The sequence below is a fragment of the Oryzias latipes genome, chromosome 21 (genome assembly GCF_002234675.1).
Source record: "Oryzias latipes chromosome 21, ASM223467v1".
In the NCBI taxonomy this organism is placed as follows: domain Eukaryota; kingdom Metazoa; phylum Chordata; class Actinopteri; order Beloniformes; family Adrianichthyidae; genus Oryzias; species Oryzias latipes.
The window spans coordinates 5,662,390-5,680,431 of record NC_019879.2 but is presented as its reverse complement, the minus strand read 5'-3'; the positions used below and the strand labels follow the sequence as shown (position 1 = coordinate 5,680,431).

Below are 18,042 nucleotides of genomic sequence, written 5' to 3'. Positions count from 1 at the left end.
CTGTCATTTTAAAATCTTGTATTTATTAATGCCTAGGATGTCCACCAACTCACCAATTCTTAATTTATAACTGATAACTTCATCATGTCTAAAACAGCTTTTTTACTGCTGTTAGAGATAATCTTGTGCTCCATGTGGGTTCAAGAACCTTTCGGTCTCTATGAATATTTCCGTTGTTCTGGTCCGTGTACAGCCCTACAAATGGCAGACTATGCTTTTAGTCACTCCGGGTGTTATACATGGGCTTCATCTCATTCTCCCTCTCTTAGAGGGGCTTTGAATAATCACCGTTCACCTCCCTTTTTATTTGTAACAACTGGCTTATTAATGCAGAGCAGTTTGAAAGGACAGCTGAAACGGGAACAACGATGGAGGCCGTCTGGGGGCAACTGATGATAATTGGTGGGCTTTAAGCCCCAGCGTAGATGGAAAAAAATGGATGAATGGGAGCCAATGAAAGCAGCCTGGGGATGCTGCAGCGGTCAGCTGTGAGTGTAGCTGTGTGCTGGAAGGGTTTCAGGGCAGAGCTGGATAGACGGGACAGCTGGATGCATCCATTTTCTATAGAGTGCACACCTTTGCTTGCTCAGTCTATTTCTGTCCCTCCTTTCTTTCTCTTTTCTTTTCAGCGGTTCATTTAAGCCGAAAGCCTTCCCCTTTCCTTGTGCACAGTTACCCAGCCATGCCCCCATTTATTCAATTGTTTCTCTTTTTAATCTTTAGCAAGGACCGAAGATCTGTTCATTTACATTTAGTGAGATATCAATTTATTCTAATTCCAAAAGGCTAAATCAAGTCTTTTCAAGCTCATAGATCTGTTGATAACCTTTAGTAGAACTACTGATAAATGTTTAAATTATCTTGGGGTTTTTTCCTGACTGATGTGCTAGCTCTATCGGGGTAAACTGGATCAGTTAAAATGGAACATGCTTCATTTTCTACATTAGTACAGACCAAGTATGCAGATGTGTATACACTTTTGGAAACTTTGGTCCAGGCTAACAAGAGTTTCGAGATTCATTTTAAGAGGTCTTGGTCCACTTCCAGATGGACTCTGGTTCATTTTGCCTTAGCTCACCACCTCATCTATAAACGTAATCATTTTTTTTAACTAGTTGGACTTTGGACATTCAGCTGAAAGCTACATGTCATGGAAAAACTGGAGTAAATAGGAGCAGCTCTGTCTCCTTGGAAACACAAAAATATTGTGATATTTTTCATCTTTTGGAAAAAGATGAAAGTGAGCGATTCGGAGCTTCTGAACAGTGCCGTGTTAAAGTGTAAAATCATTCCTAAATCTACATAAAAATATTAAGAATAAGTGGAAGGTTTGATGAAGTGACCATAGTTTGATGATAAACATGATAAGATACTCGGAATGAGGCTAGTTCTTCCATGAACGTAGTGGAGATCAACAGCTCTACATATGAACTTTAACCTCATTGTGTTACGATTCACAATAGTAATAGCGTTGTGTTTAAAAATACTTTTTAAAAAAAAACTGCTCTTAAAACTCAAAATGGTTTTCTGAAATGTTTAACTAGCAAAAGAAAAATTTTTCGTGGTAGTTTTTAAGAGGTAGAACGGTCAATCTTCTCTTGGAAGATCACTAGTTTGGTTCCTGCCTTGGCTGCCCATGTGTTGAAGTGTTCTTGGGCATGACACTGAACCCCACATCGCTCCTGGTGGTTACAGGTTGGCGCCAGTGTTTGGTAGCGGGGCCACCATCAGTGTGTGAATGTGTGTCCGTGCATGGGTGAATGGGATTGTGATTGTAAAGCACTTTGGACCTTCTAAGAAGGTAGTAAAGCACTATAAAGGTTTACAGATTTACCAAAGATTTGCAATGGTGTTAGGGATGATTGTCTTGTCTCTTGGAGCATTTTCAGGCAGAGTTAAGCTGTCTGATAGTTCAGCTCATATTTATAATGTATAAGTGGAACCATGGAGGTGTTCAGATCCTCTGCCTTTAGACCGTGTTCAAGTCATTGACTCTTAACTTGATTGAGATTTTTGTCCTGATGTGTATTTGATTTTGACTAAATGAGTATGTTTTAGCCCAAATTTACGTCCTAACCATGAAGATATATTAACACTGGACCAATAACCTCTGACATCACCCATTGGATTCTGAATGTTGTGTGAAACCTGTTGAGGAAAAGGGCACTTTGACTGGATTTTGCTCTGCCCACCTCAGGAACATCTTCAAAGCAGCAATTGGATGAAACAAAGTAAAGTTTGAAGCTTTGTTGAGTTCACCCATTGCCTGCCAATCAAAAAAGGCTCTTTAATATGGGAGTTGATGGAGAATCGTTACCTTCTTTAACCTGCCTCCAGTTGTCTTCTGAAGAACTGCAACATTTGATTCTTCCTGGTTTGCTTTAACTTAGGAATGGAAGGTGATAGAATGGTCTCAGCTGATCTTAGGGCATATCTGTACAATGCTCTTGATATTGGGAACCATTGATGATATTTGTCTGGTTCCGTCTCCTTCTTTTTTTCTGTATATTTATTTTACAATCTAATGAAACACTTATGGTAAAAGAAAAGAAAAACTGATACTAATGAAAGATTTCTAAGATCTTACCGCCAACAAGAAACACTGTCATTGTCCAGCAAAACCTCAAAAGCCTTTGTCATCAGAACCATTATTTTCTCAATACCCTGAAAGGAAATTCATTTCTTTAAAGAAGCCTCTGCTCTCAACGAGATCTCTTGATGGTTGCGACCACAGATCTAGATGCCTAGTGCGTATATTTAGTTTTAAACGTCATTTCTTTGAACTTGTTTCAATGCCACTCTTTGCATATGCATTTGCTGCTCCTGCCCATGTACAAGGCCGCCGATCGGTCATTTCAGATCCAAATGCAAAATGTATTAAATAAATTACATATGGGAGTCGCTGCGTTTGAGATTCCTTTTGAAGGAAGAAGTGTGTTTGAAGACTGACTCCCCCATTGGCCTGTAACCTCTCGCCACAAACACACTAACATTGAAAATGTGCAGAGTGTGTCCTTGGGATTTTTGCCCCTATTGTTGTGTGGAGCACATTCTCAGGCCCCCTGCCCCCTGAGAGACCATGTGAGTCTGTTGGATGGGAGGAGGCCATTTTGATGAAGGGGGTGTGGTAGATATGAGGGGACCAGGCAAGTAGGAGGTGGGTTCACATCAAAAGGTGGACAGTTTCCATGTCTTTCGGACAGTCTTGCACACGGTACTCTCCATTTGTCCACATTTTCATTGGAGTGTTTGGTTGGCATGAATGGGAGACATCAAAGCTTCTGTTGTCGTTTTAGTTTGAATTCACACATGCGCGCACAGCAGAGTCCTGTCCGCGGTGCACTGGTTTGAACCAGTGGCGGGCAGATGAAAGCACAGTTCCTCTTTTTGCCCTGCTGTCATCACTCCCTCACTCTCAGTCTGTATCTATGTGTCTCTCCCTCTCAGCAGGAGCGGGTCAGAGTGACCCTCTCTCACTACAGAGAATAGACGTACAATCGGTAGACCTTTTGAGCTGTGTTTGAATTCCCATTCATCTCTCCCTGTGGCGCTTTTTCTCTTCATCCTAGAAAGATGCATAAAAGATCAGAGACCAGTTTAAAAAAACAGTTGTTACTGTGCTGATGGTGCTGGATGGTTTTTCTTTATCTTAAACGATTAATACAATTTAACAACATACCAGATATACCGTATTTTCCATAGTGTAAGTCACTTTTTTTATAGATTGGCCAAGGATTCAAATGATACTCAGGAGTGACATATTTGTGATTTTTTTTAAAACATAAATAGGCTCATATATTTGTTATTTTCAAACTAACAAACAGTTACCCTTTAGCGGTTGTTTCCCACTAAAACCGCTAGAGGGCACTTCCTCCTGAACTTTATGCTGTTTTTCTTATTTGTTTTCAGATATTATTATTTTTTCTTTCCTTGGATTAGTGCAGGACAGCAACTCATCCAACTGGTTCACAAACCAGAGGGAAGAACAGCTAAATACAGTCATTCAGATGCAGCTCCAACAGTATAAAAAGTAACGATCGCCGTAAGAAAAAAAAGATGGAATGATCTCATAAAACCCAGATATGGAGATGTGATAATCGACGCTTTTGTAGAGCTCCTCAAAATAAATAAACTTAATCTGTCAACATCATCCATATCTTTCATGCATTATAAACGAGATATAAAGTCAAAGTCTCCATGTAGAAATGAGGCATTAAGTATTAAATTTAACAGCAGATGTGTAGTTGACGCATGGATAACATTTAGTGTGAACGCAGCCTCATGCCGGGCTTGCGAATTTGTTGATAAATGTTGGACTTTTCTCTTAAACTTGCACTCCAGACCCACATATTTATGTTTTTTTGTTATGTATCATGCATTTTATTGGCTCCTGCAACTTATACTCCGGAGCAACTAATATCAAGTAGCACCGGTAACCGGCAATTTTTTTCCCACTTCTTATATGACAATGGTAAAAAAAAAAAAAACATATTTTTTAATTAATCTAAAATTTCCACTACAGGTTGCTAAATAGACTGTAAATAGATTTCTATTGATTTACAACAGTTCATCAGACTCAGAAAGTCTCATTATATAACATCTCCTGCTTTTTTTGCTTATTTCAGAACATTTGGACTATTGGTCCTAGTAGAAAAATGTTAATGTTCTGTGAGGTTTTTGCCCTTAAAAATACTCCTTTCAAATCTTTGCTAACAAGATCTACCCGGAATGTTAAGAACTTTCTTTAAATGGGATTAGTTTGTGAATGTTGGCAGGCTTTTCATTAAACATTGATCATCAAACCCAAAGTGATTAATGGTCAATCTGGGACACTTCCCACCAATGAGTATAAACTTGTGCGGAACAAAAATTGTGTGCATAAATTGAGGTTTAGTAATTTTTTTAAACTGCCTTAAAGACACACTTTACATTTTAGTCATTTTTGATTGCCTTAGATTGTAATTACAAATTATTCTGACCATTACTAAATGTAATATTACTGAAGGGAAAAATGAGTGGTTGAAAAATAAAGATAATCAGGTGATATGGCAAATTAAGTGAAACAAAAAAAGCCAGGAAGTGTTTAATGACAACACTACCCAGAATACCTAGCAGGGCCAGGAAGCAGGTGATTGGTGTGAGGGATTGATGGGAAGTTCCATCCATCTTCGTACAAAATGTGTTGTAATTCATGTTCACCTCTTTAATCTGCAAACAACAGCCTTTGCAGCGAGTTCAACACAACATATAAGTCAAATGTTATTGACAAAAACTCTCAACTTTATTCAGTTGTAACACTTAAAACCCAAAACAACACTCTCACTGTTTTAGGTCATTGTCTAGGAGCACAGTATGTGTCACTCTACCCGGCTCCTGACAACGCTTCCCATTTGGGATGCAACAATTAACTTTCCCCACAATTTGGTTCAAATCTCAAATTTGTGGGTCCTTGTTTTGTTTCAGTTCGATATATGATTTGTGTATTACAAAGCAACAACAAAAAAAGTTAAAAAGTCAGAAAAATTATTTCTTCTACCAAGCAAGTAACAATGAAGAAAAAGCTTTCAGTTGCTTACTAACCCTAGTGTAATGTAATAAAACAGTAAATACTGAATCCTTCTTAATTAAATTAGCTACAACATACGTTTTACACTTTCAAGATAGACACACTGGTATGCAGTAGGGATTCAACAATTCACTTTCCCTACAATTTGGTTTAATGGTGTAACAAATGGTTCGCTTCTCGATCCAGAATTGTGGCATAGCTAGTACCCATAATGATTCAACAATCCACCCAACAGTGTGGCTTTGTAGTTCAACAAATTTGTACTAAAACATTTTGACAGCTTTTTTGAGCGTCATGTACCACAAAAAATAGATTCAAGGTCAGTAAACACCACCAGAATTTAAACATAAATGTAATAACTGTTGATTTAATTTTAGGAAATTCAAAGATTTTTTGTGTGCCTTATGGTAAAAAAAATACAAAACTCAATATCCAAGTTTGTTTTCTCCTTAAGCACATCGACTTACTTATTAAAACAGAAAAGTAGGAAAGTAGACTTCCTTTTCTTATCTCTGTACGTCTTGTGTTTATAAGATGCTGTTATTCATTACAGAGCCCCATATGTGTTTGTAGGCGGAGGTGTTGCCTGTTCCTGTGCTCATGATATAGAATTTGAGGTCAAAGTCTCAAGTTGTTTTTCAGTTTCTAGATGCTTTTCAGGCTTCTTCTATATGCGCCTTTGTTCCTGTGGTTCCAACAGAAGCCGACCAAATTTGAGGCCACAGTTGGATCGCGAGATGGTCTGTTGGTCAACTGCTTCCTTGAAATGACACAGTGACTCTCCGACTGTTAACCAGCAGCTCAGCCTGCTGGCTCCCAACCAGTGGCCTGTGGTTTTCTTTTGAAAGGGCGTCCATTCCAAACAACAACATGAGCTCATTGCTGCATTTAACCCACGTTGATCTAGCTCTCATGATTGAACTGCACTTTCAGTCACTAGCAGAACTTTGTCTGTCTGCTATCTCAAATCAATAAAAAACGTTTGTTGTTGACTAATTGTTTTTTATTAAGGCACATTGCTCGATTGAACCGATTCATACTTATGGGCAAAAATGTACTTTAACCAAAAGTTTTTATCCTACAAGTGTTGTCATTTTGATTCACAATATTGCTAAAACCAGTGCTACTGGTTCTGTGACATAGCTTTTATGACCTACAGCTGACAGGAAGAGTTGTTCCTTCTGAAAGCACCTCCATCCTTTCCTCCATGCTGTTTTTTTTTTTTGTTTTTTCCCTAGCTCATCTGCATTGTGTGGTTTCAGAGCAGGCCCGTTTACCCAGAGCTCCCTTTTCAGATACCCAATGGTTGTGAGATCTAGGCTTTCCGAGCTCCACTCCGGGACCTTCATTCAGTTGTCCTTCAGAAAGTTTTCGACAAATTACGTTGGAACTGTAATTTGTAATTAACTGGGTTTAAATTGCAGCTTCCTGGCCTGGTCCAACCTTTTCTGTTTTGCTGTCGTTTACACTTTTTTAGGCTCACAGACATGTTTATGTTTAGTTTTAATGTCTTAAAATGCCGACCATTTTGAAGGTCACCATAATAACGAACCCTTCCAACATTCTACTTTTTTTTTTAAATCAGTACTGGTAGAACCAATCCAACAAAAACAGAAGAACTTTACAGGCCTCTAGGGTTCATCTTTTGTCCTCCGTGACTCTGGTGTCTCAGATCTCGCCCTGATTGAGCATCTGTAGGACATGCCTGAACAGGCCGTAAACACAGAGGTTGCAAACCAAAAGCTCCGCTGCCTGCTTACTGCTAGATGATGCAGGACAACCCCAAACATCAATCAGTACGTCAAATCAAAGCCTTTTATTCGTTGTAATGTTGAGGTTGATAAACCACCAGGATGAACACGGCAAAAAAAAACCAAAGTTAAAATAAAGTTGTAGTCATGGGAGTGAAATGTTGATTTGAACTTTTTTAAATTTAACTTACTGGAATCAATAGCAGGTTTTTTATTTTGAAAATAATAGTTTTGCATCTTGTTTTTTAGGGCTTTTTTTAGTCTTTGCATCTCCCAGTTTAGATCAGGGTTGATCTTGATATACACAGAGAAGGAGGGTCTGAGGGCAGAGATGCCCAGTTTAGTTTAGCAATCAGCTGTAGTTTTGTATAACTGATTTGTACAATTACTTTTGAACATTGAGACAACTGTGTTGTAATATTGGGCTATATAAATAAAACTGAATTGAATATTTCTATGTTGTTTTTCTCTGATAAAAAAGGTTTTTATCTTTAGGGACTGATTAGACTATTATGTGTGCGTGGGCTCAGACGTCAGACCATAGTCCTTGAGTAGGTTAACTTCTCTTTACTGTCATCCTTTTTATCTTTTTTTATGCATATCTTGTTCATCGTCCCGTCTCTCCTCCCATCTCTGAGATCTTTTTCTTCTCTCTATGTTCCAATGCTGGATTACCCAGATAAACACGCCAACACATCCAGCAACTTCCTTTTTCTGCCTTTTTTTCAGTGGACCTTTCATATTTAGGGGGGGGAAAAAGGGGGAGTGGTTCTCATGTGGACCATGCTGAGTGTTTGCTGATTTCCTCTTAGATGGTGTGGATAAGAGACACCTGTTGCAGCGCTTCAGCGCTCAGCTGTTTGGGTGGGTGTGTGATCACAGCTCAGGTCCGGGTGTTTGGGGGAAGAATGAACTTTAAAGGCTTGAAAGACAAAGCTGAGTGGGGAAGCTATCAGGCTGAATAGAGCAAAGGATCTGTTGGTCTTTTAGATCTACAAAGCTTGTTCTTATTGAATGCTGCCGTGTTGTGACTATGAGAAAACCCAAGACACTGTTTTCAAACGATTTCTTCAGGGAAAAGAGGCAGATATGTTTAAGGGGAAGAGGATGGAGGATGTTGTAAACATCAAATGTCAGAAGAAATCGCAGTTTGGACATCAGCATACTGGATTCTTACTTTGACATAAGACAATAAAATCAGAATTAACCAGAATAAAAATAAACTCAATGTAAACAGTTTCTGATAATGTGTCTATTTTGATGTTATTTTTTTTATTTATTTTTGGCTTCCTCTTAAAAAAGTACTTATAGCTTCTGAGACTATCATAATTAATCGTGACGTATTGGTTAACTTACACTCATCGCATCCTTCTCATATTAATACGCCACTCGAAAATTAAAGGCCCTTCCTTGTATTTGGAAAAACCACCTTAGCCTAACTGTGCCAGGATAAGTTTTGTTTTTAAGTTTGCAAAAATGTGTCTTTAAATAGTTTCTTTTCAGGTAATAAATATATATAGGATTGCTTTTTTCTTTTAAGTGGGAGTATTTGAAGGCTCTAAAATACTCTAGTACCTGCAAACTGTTTTGGTGAAACTACCAAAATCTGATGGTAGTTTTTGTTTGAATACTTACTTTACTTAAAAAGCTGACTTAAAAAATGATATATATTTATCGCATTTTAATTAAGATGATTAAAAAATATGTCCAAATTATATATCTTCCATACAAATCCCAAGTTTTGTTTAGGTTTTTCTTGTATTGTTTTTTTTTTTTTTTTTTTGTAACCGTTATTTAACCCCCCCCCCCCCCCCCTTCAAATTCCCCCCCAAAAAAGTTTTTTTAACAGAATTTTCAAATATAGGGATCAATACATGAAGATCTTATGCAACTCTCTGTTCATCTTTACAAATTTACTGTTTTCAGGAAACAGTAGGATAATAGAGTAAAATAGAAAAAAAAACTATTCATCCCCTAAAGAAGAAATTACCTAGTTAACCCAGCAATTAAAAATAGCCAATAGACAATACATAACACAAAAAATACATTTTAAAATTTAACATCAATAATAATTATTGTCCAGTGTCTGAGAGGTGTGTAGAGTCTAATATCTGACAGGAAGAAAGCTCTGTGAAAGCGCTCCTTCCTGCTTCGAATTGTTAAAATGAAGGAGCTCCTCAGTGCACCCATGGTCTCATGCAGAGGAAGATGATGATGAAGAGGACTGTCAATAATGGAGTCCAGTTTCTGTAACATCCTCTCCTCGGCCACCACAGTTGCAGACTTTGGGGGACGTCCCAGAATGCAGCAGGATCTCCACACCAGTTGTTGATCCTCTTCCTGTTAGTGTCATAATTGCCATAATTAGACACTAACATGATTCTAGACATTTTTTTTAAATAGTTTTTAAGCTAAAAAAGTTAGTTTTATTAATAATTTGACAAGAACAGCTTTATTCTGTCACAATAAAACCTCAACTTGGTAAATATAAATACAAATGGCTAATGTATAGTAGGCATTGTTTGTCTGTGTTCAGTGTTTGTGGTAATTGCACAGCTTTTTTAACAAGTTGTGTTTCAATTGTCCTATATCTGAAAAAATAAAATGAATCCTGCCAATTTATGAGTATATTGTTAGATAAAATCTGTCTCATGGTCACTCCTCGTTGCTAAACTTTGTTTTCGTTTTTATTTTCCTGCAATGTAAAATATTTATATCATTGTAGATTCTTCTTACATCATTGTTTTAGTAAGTATCTCTCTCATTTCTAATGAATGAGTTTGAATTTTCTTGGATATTATTTTTCATCCTAAAGGTTTTGCTGGTGGGATTGTTCTGTATAAACCATTATTCAATGCTGAGGCTGTCTGTGATTGCCATTAGGTTTAGTTAGTCAGATAATTGCAGCATTTAGAAAATTTGAATAGAAGCAAAAAAAATAGTTCTGGAAGCATATACTCTATTTTAACCTCAAGAGTGGAGTTTTATTTCCTTTAAATTAACTATTTAATTATAATGATAAGTTTCAATTGTTAATACTGATGCCCAAACTGAACCCTGCTATACATGGTTTTACTCATTTTTTTCTCTGGTAACACGAAGAAAAATTGGTCTCAATTGAGTAACGTACAATACCAAACGCTTCTCCATTTTATTCAGGTTGTCAGCATCCGATTGGTCTATCCAGAGGGAAAGCCAAAGTGTGTTGCTACAGCGGCTGGTACTACTGCCAGAGCTGCCATCAGGACAACTCCTTCCTCATCCCTGCACGCCTTCTGCACAACTGGGACACCACGAAACACAAGGTGTGGAGACCAACACGTCCACGATTTTAACCTTTTCTTTTTGTGAAGTGGTCTTAAAGGAATAATGTGGTTTTATCTGAAAATAAAAGTTTCACAATAAGAGCTCCTGGAGATTGCGAGATCACTCAAAACTGAACAAATAATGGGGCTTGTGGCAAAAGCGTTATGTTCTTCCCTTGTTCTATGTCAGGTATCTGAACAGGCCAAGGAGTTCCTGGAGTTTGTGTATGAAGAGCCACTGCTGGACGTGCATCAGCTCAACCCCTGCCTGTACCAGCACTGTGAGCCTCTCAGCATCGTGTTGCGTCTCCGTCAGCAGCTCCAGTCACTGCGGGCCTACCTGTTCAGCTGCCGAGCAACCATCGCTGAAGACCTCAGACGGAGGTATGAAGAAACCTTTGGGTTTCCTCATTACGTTCCTATTTTAATTTAGAGGAGAACAATAGTACAGAAAATGTAATGACACACATTATTGCCTGTTGATTTTAGAAACAAGAATTCTTCTACATTGTAGTTTCTGTCTTTTTTTTTTTTTCCTGATCTTTCTGCATGAGTCATTGGTCCATTTCAGGGGTGTAGACTATGTTAAGGTGTTTTGACTCTTTGGGATAGGTAGCATAATTAGGAAACATTATTTACATCTATTTCTATGCTGATAAGACCCAAATGTATTTGTTTATAAAACACGATCAAACTAAACCAGTTTTTGAAACTTCAGGCTCATCTTTGAGATAAAAAGGCGAAAAGGACATAATTTATTTTCCTTTCACAGTACTTTTGCAAGTTTTACTATCTGACCACATGGGTATTTACTAAAGCCTGAACTACTCAAACTACTATGATATACTTGGATTTTCTGCTAAAGTACTAAAAGGTACCGCCGTGTTGGGGAACGCCTTTGTTAGTCTTTGTAGCATATAAAGCTTTATGTTTCTATTTGACTTGTTTTTGGTTAATTCTCCACCAAACTAAGCCTACAACTTTATTTTAGGAGTAAATTTGTATTCAATTAACAGATTTTAAACCACTACATGAAAATTCTAATGTTTCTTCATTGATTTTGTTTTCTAAAAGATTTTTTATTGACTGTAATACTTTTTACAATAAATGTTCATAAAGGGTATTTTGAAGTTTACATTATTTGATTGGTTTGGTAAAAAGCCCTTTGGATGTGTTCTATTCGAACAAAACTGTATAAAGAAGATAACTGTCGTGATCTCAAAACGAGACAGACCCAGATGCTGGAACCCGGAAGGAAACATGAGAGTGATGACGTAAGTTAAAGAGTTTATTTTCCTGGATGGTGATCCGATGGTGAATATGGTGGCAGAGTTCAGGCAATGCGACGTAAGACGTTGAACGAGAGTCTTGGTTGGGGGTCGTGGCTTGGCTGGAGGGTTTTGCTGTGGCGTGGCTGGAGGTCTTGGCGTGGACAGGAGTTGTGGAGTAGTAGACGAGGATGGATCTGCTCTGGAGACATACCTCAGGTGAACACTCGTGATGAACTTTCCTGTTGACGAGGCGTAAGGATAAAGTTAGCGAGAGGCAAAACTTCATGAGCAAGAATATACATGAGCGACCAGACTAAGCATCATAAGGGCTGGCGATGAATGCTGGATCTCCCTAAGAAGGCTGTAGGTTGATGAGTTGAGTGTTCATAGCTGGTGATGGAAGCAGAGCAGAGAGGGGAGGGGTAGGAGAGACTGCCAGAGGCACCATGACAATAACTCCTGGTTAAATCAATAAATAGTTAAAAGACTAGTTTCCAATCATTTTTTTAATATATTTCTACACTTAAAAATAGTCTGGAACAGCGAACATCTATGATAAATCTCAGATCAAATGTTCCATGAACATTTAAGGAAATTCTGAAGCTTGTTTAAGTTTATGGCTGTGGGGGCTGTGGGGGGGCCTTATTTAAGGTCCCCCCGCAGCCTTGTTATTTATTTAAGTTAACAGTATTTAGTGGTTTTGTGATCTAGTTTTGTTATTGTTCCTGATCAAAATCATAAAATCTAGCAGCTCTAATCTTTTTTGAAAACGTCTTTGTAATCATTTATGTTAAATTAAGGGTCTCTCTAAAAGAACTTCCCAAAACAAACCTAATAAGACTTTAGTAAAGATGATTTTAAAGTTATAATAAAATCAGATTTCTCTAAAGCTGTCTAATTCACATAATTCCATAATGCAGACTCTTGATTCGGTCTCTGTGTGAGGACGTTCATGTGTTTACCTTTGGTTTCCTCGCATTCCATTCTTGTGTGTACATTGTTGGTGTAAAGACGGATGTCTGTGTGTACGTGCTGCTGTTTGTGGTGGTTGGAGGGGACCACACACGCCCACACACACCCTAAAAGCCCGGTCTGCATGCTGAAAGATGCCTCTTGCCCCCATCCAGGTCACTAATAGATTTGGATCTTTCAGAACTTTTCAAAGTAGAAAGATTTAGCTCCAGATTTGTTGTTCAACACTTTGAATGTTGGTTGTATTATTAGGCACACACCCCTATTATATTATCAGATATAAAGACTCCATAAAGTTAATAAAAAAAGGTTAATTTGGTTTGTTTTTTGGTATTTAGATGGAAAGTTAATTTTTCTTCTTTTTCAATTATAAACAGCAGCCTAGAAACATCACTATGCATGTCAAAACAGAAATTTGTATTCATTAATATTTTAGAGGGTGCAGTTATCTATATTATTAGTGAATTTCTCAATAAACCAAAACATCATTCCTTTTATTTCTTACATTTTGCACTAGATTTGACAAGAGGTGTAAAACATTACTTCTGCTTTCCTGTATTTACGTATCCTGCATGTGCGTTTCCTGTTAAGTTGCTGATTTTCAGAATAACAGACATCCACGTTTGATTTCTATTCATTTTAGAAGTTTTTTTTGTTTTAAACAACAACAGCAGGAATAGTTGGGATTTCTTAAAGAAATGGCATGTTGGTCACCGTGGGTTACAAATCAAAGCGGCTGCGTTTACTTCACTCCCATTAGCTCATGCTTCCACTTCCAAACACTGCAGGATGGATGAGGGCCATGGAGGTAAAACCTTCCTGAAGTCATCCGTCTGCTTTCGGGGTGGAACCACCTTCAGGAGAAGAATCCGCCCAAGAATTGTCTTCTGCAGATCAGCTGATGCTAAATTTTTAATGTACAAACTATTACAATTTAAAAATATTACAATTTATTCCACTGTATTTGGTTTTAAACTCCATGTTTTTGATTATAACTCATTGATAACAAATGCAAATGATGTCACAGCTGCATTGAGTCATCAGAAATGGCAACAACGCCATTTTTTTCTTCTCTAAATAACTTCAAACAGATCTTTGGCAGTTTTCTGATAAACATGTTTCCTAAACAGCCTTTCACTGCTCACCAATTCCTTTTGCTAGAGCAGAAAGAAAGGAAAGTTTAGATGCTAAACCATCGGTGCTGTAACCACTAATCCACCTCTCTGTCGTGTTTACAGAAGACATTTGGTGAGACTTTCAGTGGCCAAGAAAATCAAAGAAAAGAAAATCCTCATGTGAAGGCTTTGGAAATGATGATTAAGCAGCAAAGCAGTTGGAGTCCTGCATGTTTTCTGCATTCATTCTAGATTGTAACAGATTTGTTTTTTAAATTTACTTCTAGATCTATTTGAAGCACTTAAACAATTTGAATAAAATCTTAATTAATAAAAGGCATTTTACTCATTTAGAAAAGTCTAAAAGACGGTTGTTTACCTTTCAGTATATCCCTTCAGCGATTCACTGATTCGCACTGGTGGTTTAGCAGAGGCTCTTCTAGTATTTTATCCAGGCTGGGGACCGGCACAGGGGGCCCGTAACACTAGGGCTACATAGTTAGGCAGTGGACTTTAAACCCACTCACACCCAAATACACCCAGGGAATCGAACCCTGATTTCCAATGTGCCAGTGCTGCACTTAACCAACTGAAAAGTGTAAACAAATATTAATAGTTAAATTGGCTTGTCACTTATTAATAGAGCGATAGATAGAAGAATAAAAGACACAAGATTTGACTGTGAAATCCTAGAGCTAAAATACCGTATTTATAAATCTAAAAGTTTACATCTAAGCCTTAAATATAATCTTAGTCATTGGGGTGGAATCCTTTTTAAAGTCCACATTTTCGACTAAAGTTGAATGTCCAAGGAGGCCAAAGCCAGAAACACTAAACCCAGTCAACTTTTACTCTATTTTATTACTAATGTAATGTTTATCCCATTTATATTCTGAGAACAGAATGTATGTCTCAATTCCAAATTAGAAGTCACCTATGGGACAATGTTTTTTAGCTTACAGGACAACTTAGTGGTTGTTTGAATGGAACTGAAAATCAGTGGTGATTTAAAGGAGCAGAAAAACTAATAAAGGTTTATTTGCTTTTCTATTAAATGAATGAGTTTGTAAGGATTATCTTGTTGGCCAACTGTAAACAAATGCCCATTTTTAGCCGTGGACCCTCCTTTGGTACATATTACAACAGCTTTGGTACACGTCTGATTTAGGATGTAGAATTTAAGATTATCAAGCGGTTGGAATTTGTTTACATTGGTTTTCAAATCTGTGTCTGCAACTTATAATCAAATCACTTTAAGGGTGTGTTGGGTTGACAGGACCGTATTTATCTGTTGTCTGGTGATTGCTGCAACGGTAACCGTTGGTAACCGAGCAAAGAGGGTGACTTTTATCAGGGCTGCTGATGACTGTGATCTGGATTAGACTCGTACCCTTGTCCTTGTGCTCGAGTGACACTCATCACAGCTGTGGATGGGATTCACCCTGGTGCCGTGCTCTCCTCTGATCCAAGACGAGGCACATGGACACCCGCTCTATCATCCTGAAGACATTTTTAGACCTAATGGAATCCCAAAAGCTCCTCAACAACTTTTACCAATGCGTGTCGTCCCAACCAGAACCCACTAATTCTGGTCCCAGCATCTGTTTGAAGTCATGAACAAAACCCACAAGTTCCTCATTCAGGAAAGTTTGAGCAGGCGTTTGTCTGCAAAGCATTTTAAAGTAGGAGAAGCAGAAGAATGCCGGTTGGTTGTGTGTGTTTTTAAGGCGCTTGTTGTGTAATCTGTACCTGTTTGTGTTTACAGGATTTTTCCCAGGGAATACCTGTTACAGCACATTCACCTGTACTCCCTGGCTGACCTGCAGCAGGTAAACACACATGGAAACAAACAAACACAATCCTGTCTGAGTTTTTCAGTAAAACCAAAGATTCGTTTCTTCTATTTGGTCGTTGTTAGATTTTATCACAAATTATGTAAACTTTACGTGGATTAAGATTTTTAAACTCAGATTTGTGAATATCTAAGTAGCAGTTTGTACTTATTAAAACCTATTAAAGGAAGCAAATTTACCATAACACCTAAACATATATGTTAATCCATATAGAAGGTGCTCCGAATAATAAGCCACAATGTGTTTTTTTTGATTAAACACTTTAAGTGCTTTATAGTGTCGAAAATACAGTAAAGTGTTCCTTCGCCATGTTTTGGTCCTCCTTTTTTATTCTCTCTGTTTTGCTGTTTTTTTTTCCCAGTGTAACTTTGCATGTTTTTTTTTAACAGCGCACTGTGTTCTGCGTCCTGATTGGCCGTTGGTCTTGTCAATCAACCTTTTTCTTGCCATTACTGCTGCGCAGAGACGCTGCACGTGCAGCTGGCCAGTTGTGTTCAGTAAATCTTTGATCGTGAGCAGATTTTTGTTTTCATTTGGATAAAACTGGACCTATTTCCCAATGAAAGTTTGAACTTTGAGAGTTTAAAGAAGAGAAAAAAGTGTGAAAATGTCCATGTCTGTCTGAGAAAACATCTGTAATCTTACTCTGAGTGTTACACCAATGAGGGGTTACAGTAACCACCACGATAAACAAGGGAAAAATAACTTTTAAGCAAAGTGCAGTATATTTTTAAGGGAAAAAATCCTGATAGTCCAAATACAAAGAAGTCAAGGAATGTTTGAAAATTCAAAAATCGTGTCATTTATAAATCAGCTTTAAGATGTTGAATTGTCTTTTAATGAGAGTTTTTGACAAAAATCCACAGCATTATTCAGAACTGTCCCTCAAGTTAAGGGAGGTCTTATAATTTTACACTATTTAAACACAAAAAAAAACTTAAATTAACATTCAGTTAGGGAGTTATTTGCCAAAGCTCTGAAAGTGTGTCCCTTCATCGGGGCTCTAATGTGTGGCAGTAATTTCAAGTAAAGGACAAAAGAGGAAAACATTTTGTAGCAAAGGTGGGAAAGATTCATAAAAGAATAAGGGGAATTCAACCCGGCCTCGGCCATTCACTATCAAGCTGTCAAACCCGCGTTGGGCGGCGGGGGGGTTGGAGAAAAGCAACTACAAATGGCTGAAAAGTTCCTTTGTTTGTCATTATGTTCATTATGTTGTACTCTGCCCCTTTTTTTCTTTCATCCCAGCCTGACTCGGGGCTCGGCCTCAGACTCTCACGCTGAAAGAGACTGGACCCTCCTCCTCCTCCTCCACTCCCACACTCTGTGTCTTTCTGCTTCACTAATTGGTCACATTCAGAATCAACAGGCAGAAAAACAAAGCGTGACATCCCTCCATTCTTCCCAACATGCCCTCGGCCTCACACACGCTCAGCAAACATGCGTGCCTGGTGTGTCTCTGCTAAACCTTTACAACAGCGTTGCAAACCACAAAACTAGAGATTGGGCTCTAAATCCAACAATAGATTTGAATCCTGCCTTTGGAGGAGTCCTCTCGCCTCCCTGTCCTCCTCCTCCTCCCCCCCTCCTCCTCTCTCTGGGAGATTCTCGAGTACTTCGCCTCCTAATTGGTTTTCCATATTAACAAGCTTGTTTCTTTTCTTTCTCCTCCTGAATAAAATGATGCACTTCATCAGCGTGGCTTTTATTGTTCCAGCTCAGAGGTCAGCGAGAGCCGGGCTCCTCCGGCGAAAGCCCGGACACCACTCGTCTTTTTAGCTCCTCACAAACAGCCTCCGCCCATGCCCCCCCATTAGGAAGCGGTTTATTTAGTAGAAGCCATATGTGTTTGTCTAAGGACGCTCTGCCCTTTTTCCCTCTGCTGACTTAGACCATGGTTTCTATGGGTTTTTTTGTGCGAGAGGCGTTTATGTGCACACCGACACCGTGGCATTCCCTTTCTGCCAGGCATTCCTCCGCTCTCACACATGTCCAGGCCGCATGGAGACCTCTTGAGGAAGGGTTCCAGGTTCTCACAGACCTTCATCATAAAACAAGACCCAAGCCATGCAGCTAACAGTGAAGATTCAAATAAGAGTGCAGGATTCTTTCTCTTCTGCTTTAAAACTGAAAATTTTTGTCTTGATGTGTATTTTAAATGTAGAAAAAAACAATAAGTACCTATGAAGGACATAGAAAAGGTAATAAT

The 18,042-nt window shown here is 38.3% G+C and overlaps 1 protein-coding gene across 3 annotated transcripts in view; it reads left to right on the top strand.

Annotated features, from left to right (window-relative positions):
• plekhm3 (pleckstrin homology domain containing M3) overlaps positions 1-18,042 on the top strand; it is a 43,216-nt gene that overhangs the window by 13,786 nt on the left and 11,388 nt on the right. For all 3 annotated transcript variants that reach the window (XM_011489277.3, XM_023950732.1, XM_011489276.3), the window contains 3 exons: positions 10,477-10,622; positions 10,813-11,006; positions 15,746-15,809. In XM_011489277.3, the coding sequence (XP_011487579.1) occupies positions 10,477-10,622; positions 10,813-11,006; positions 15,746-15,809 (404 nt within the window). The remainder of the gene's footprint in view (positions 1-10,476; positions 10,623-10,812; positions 11,007-15,745; positions 15,810-18,042) is intronic.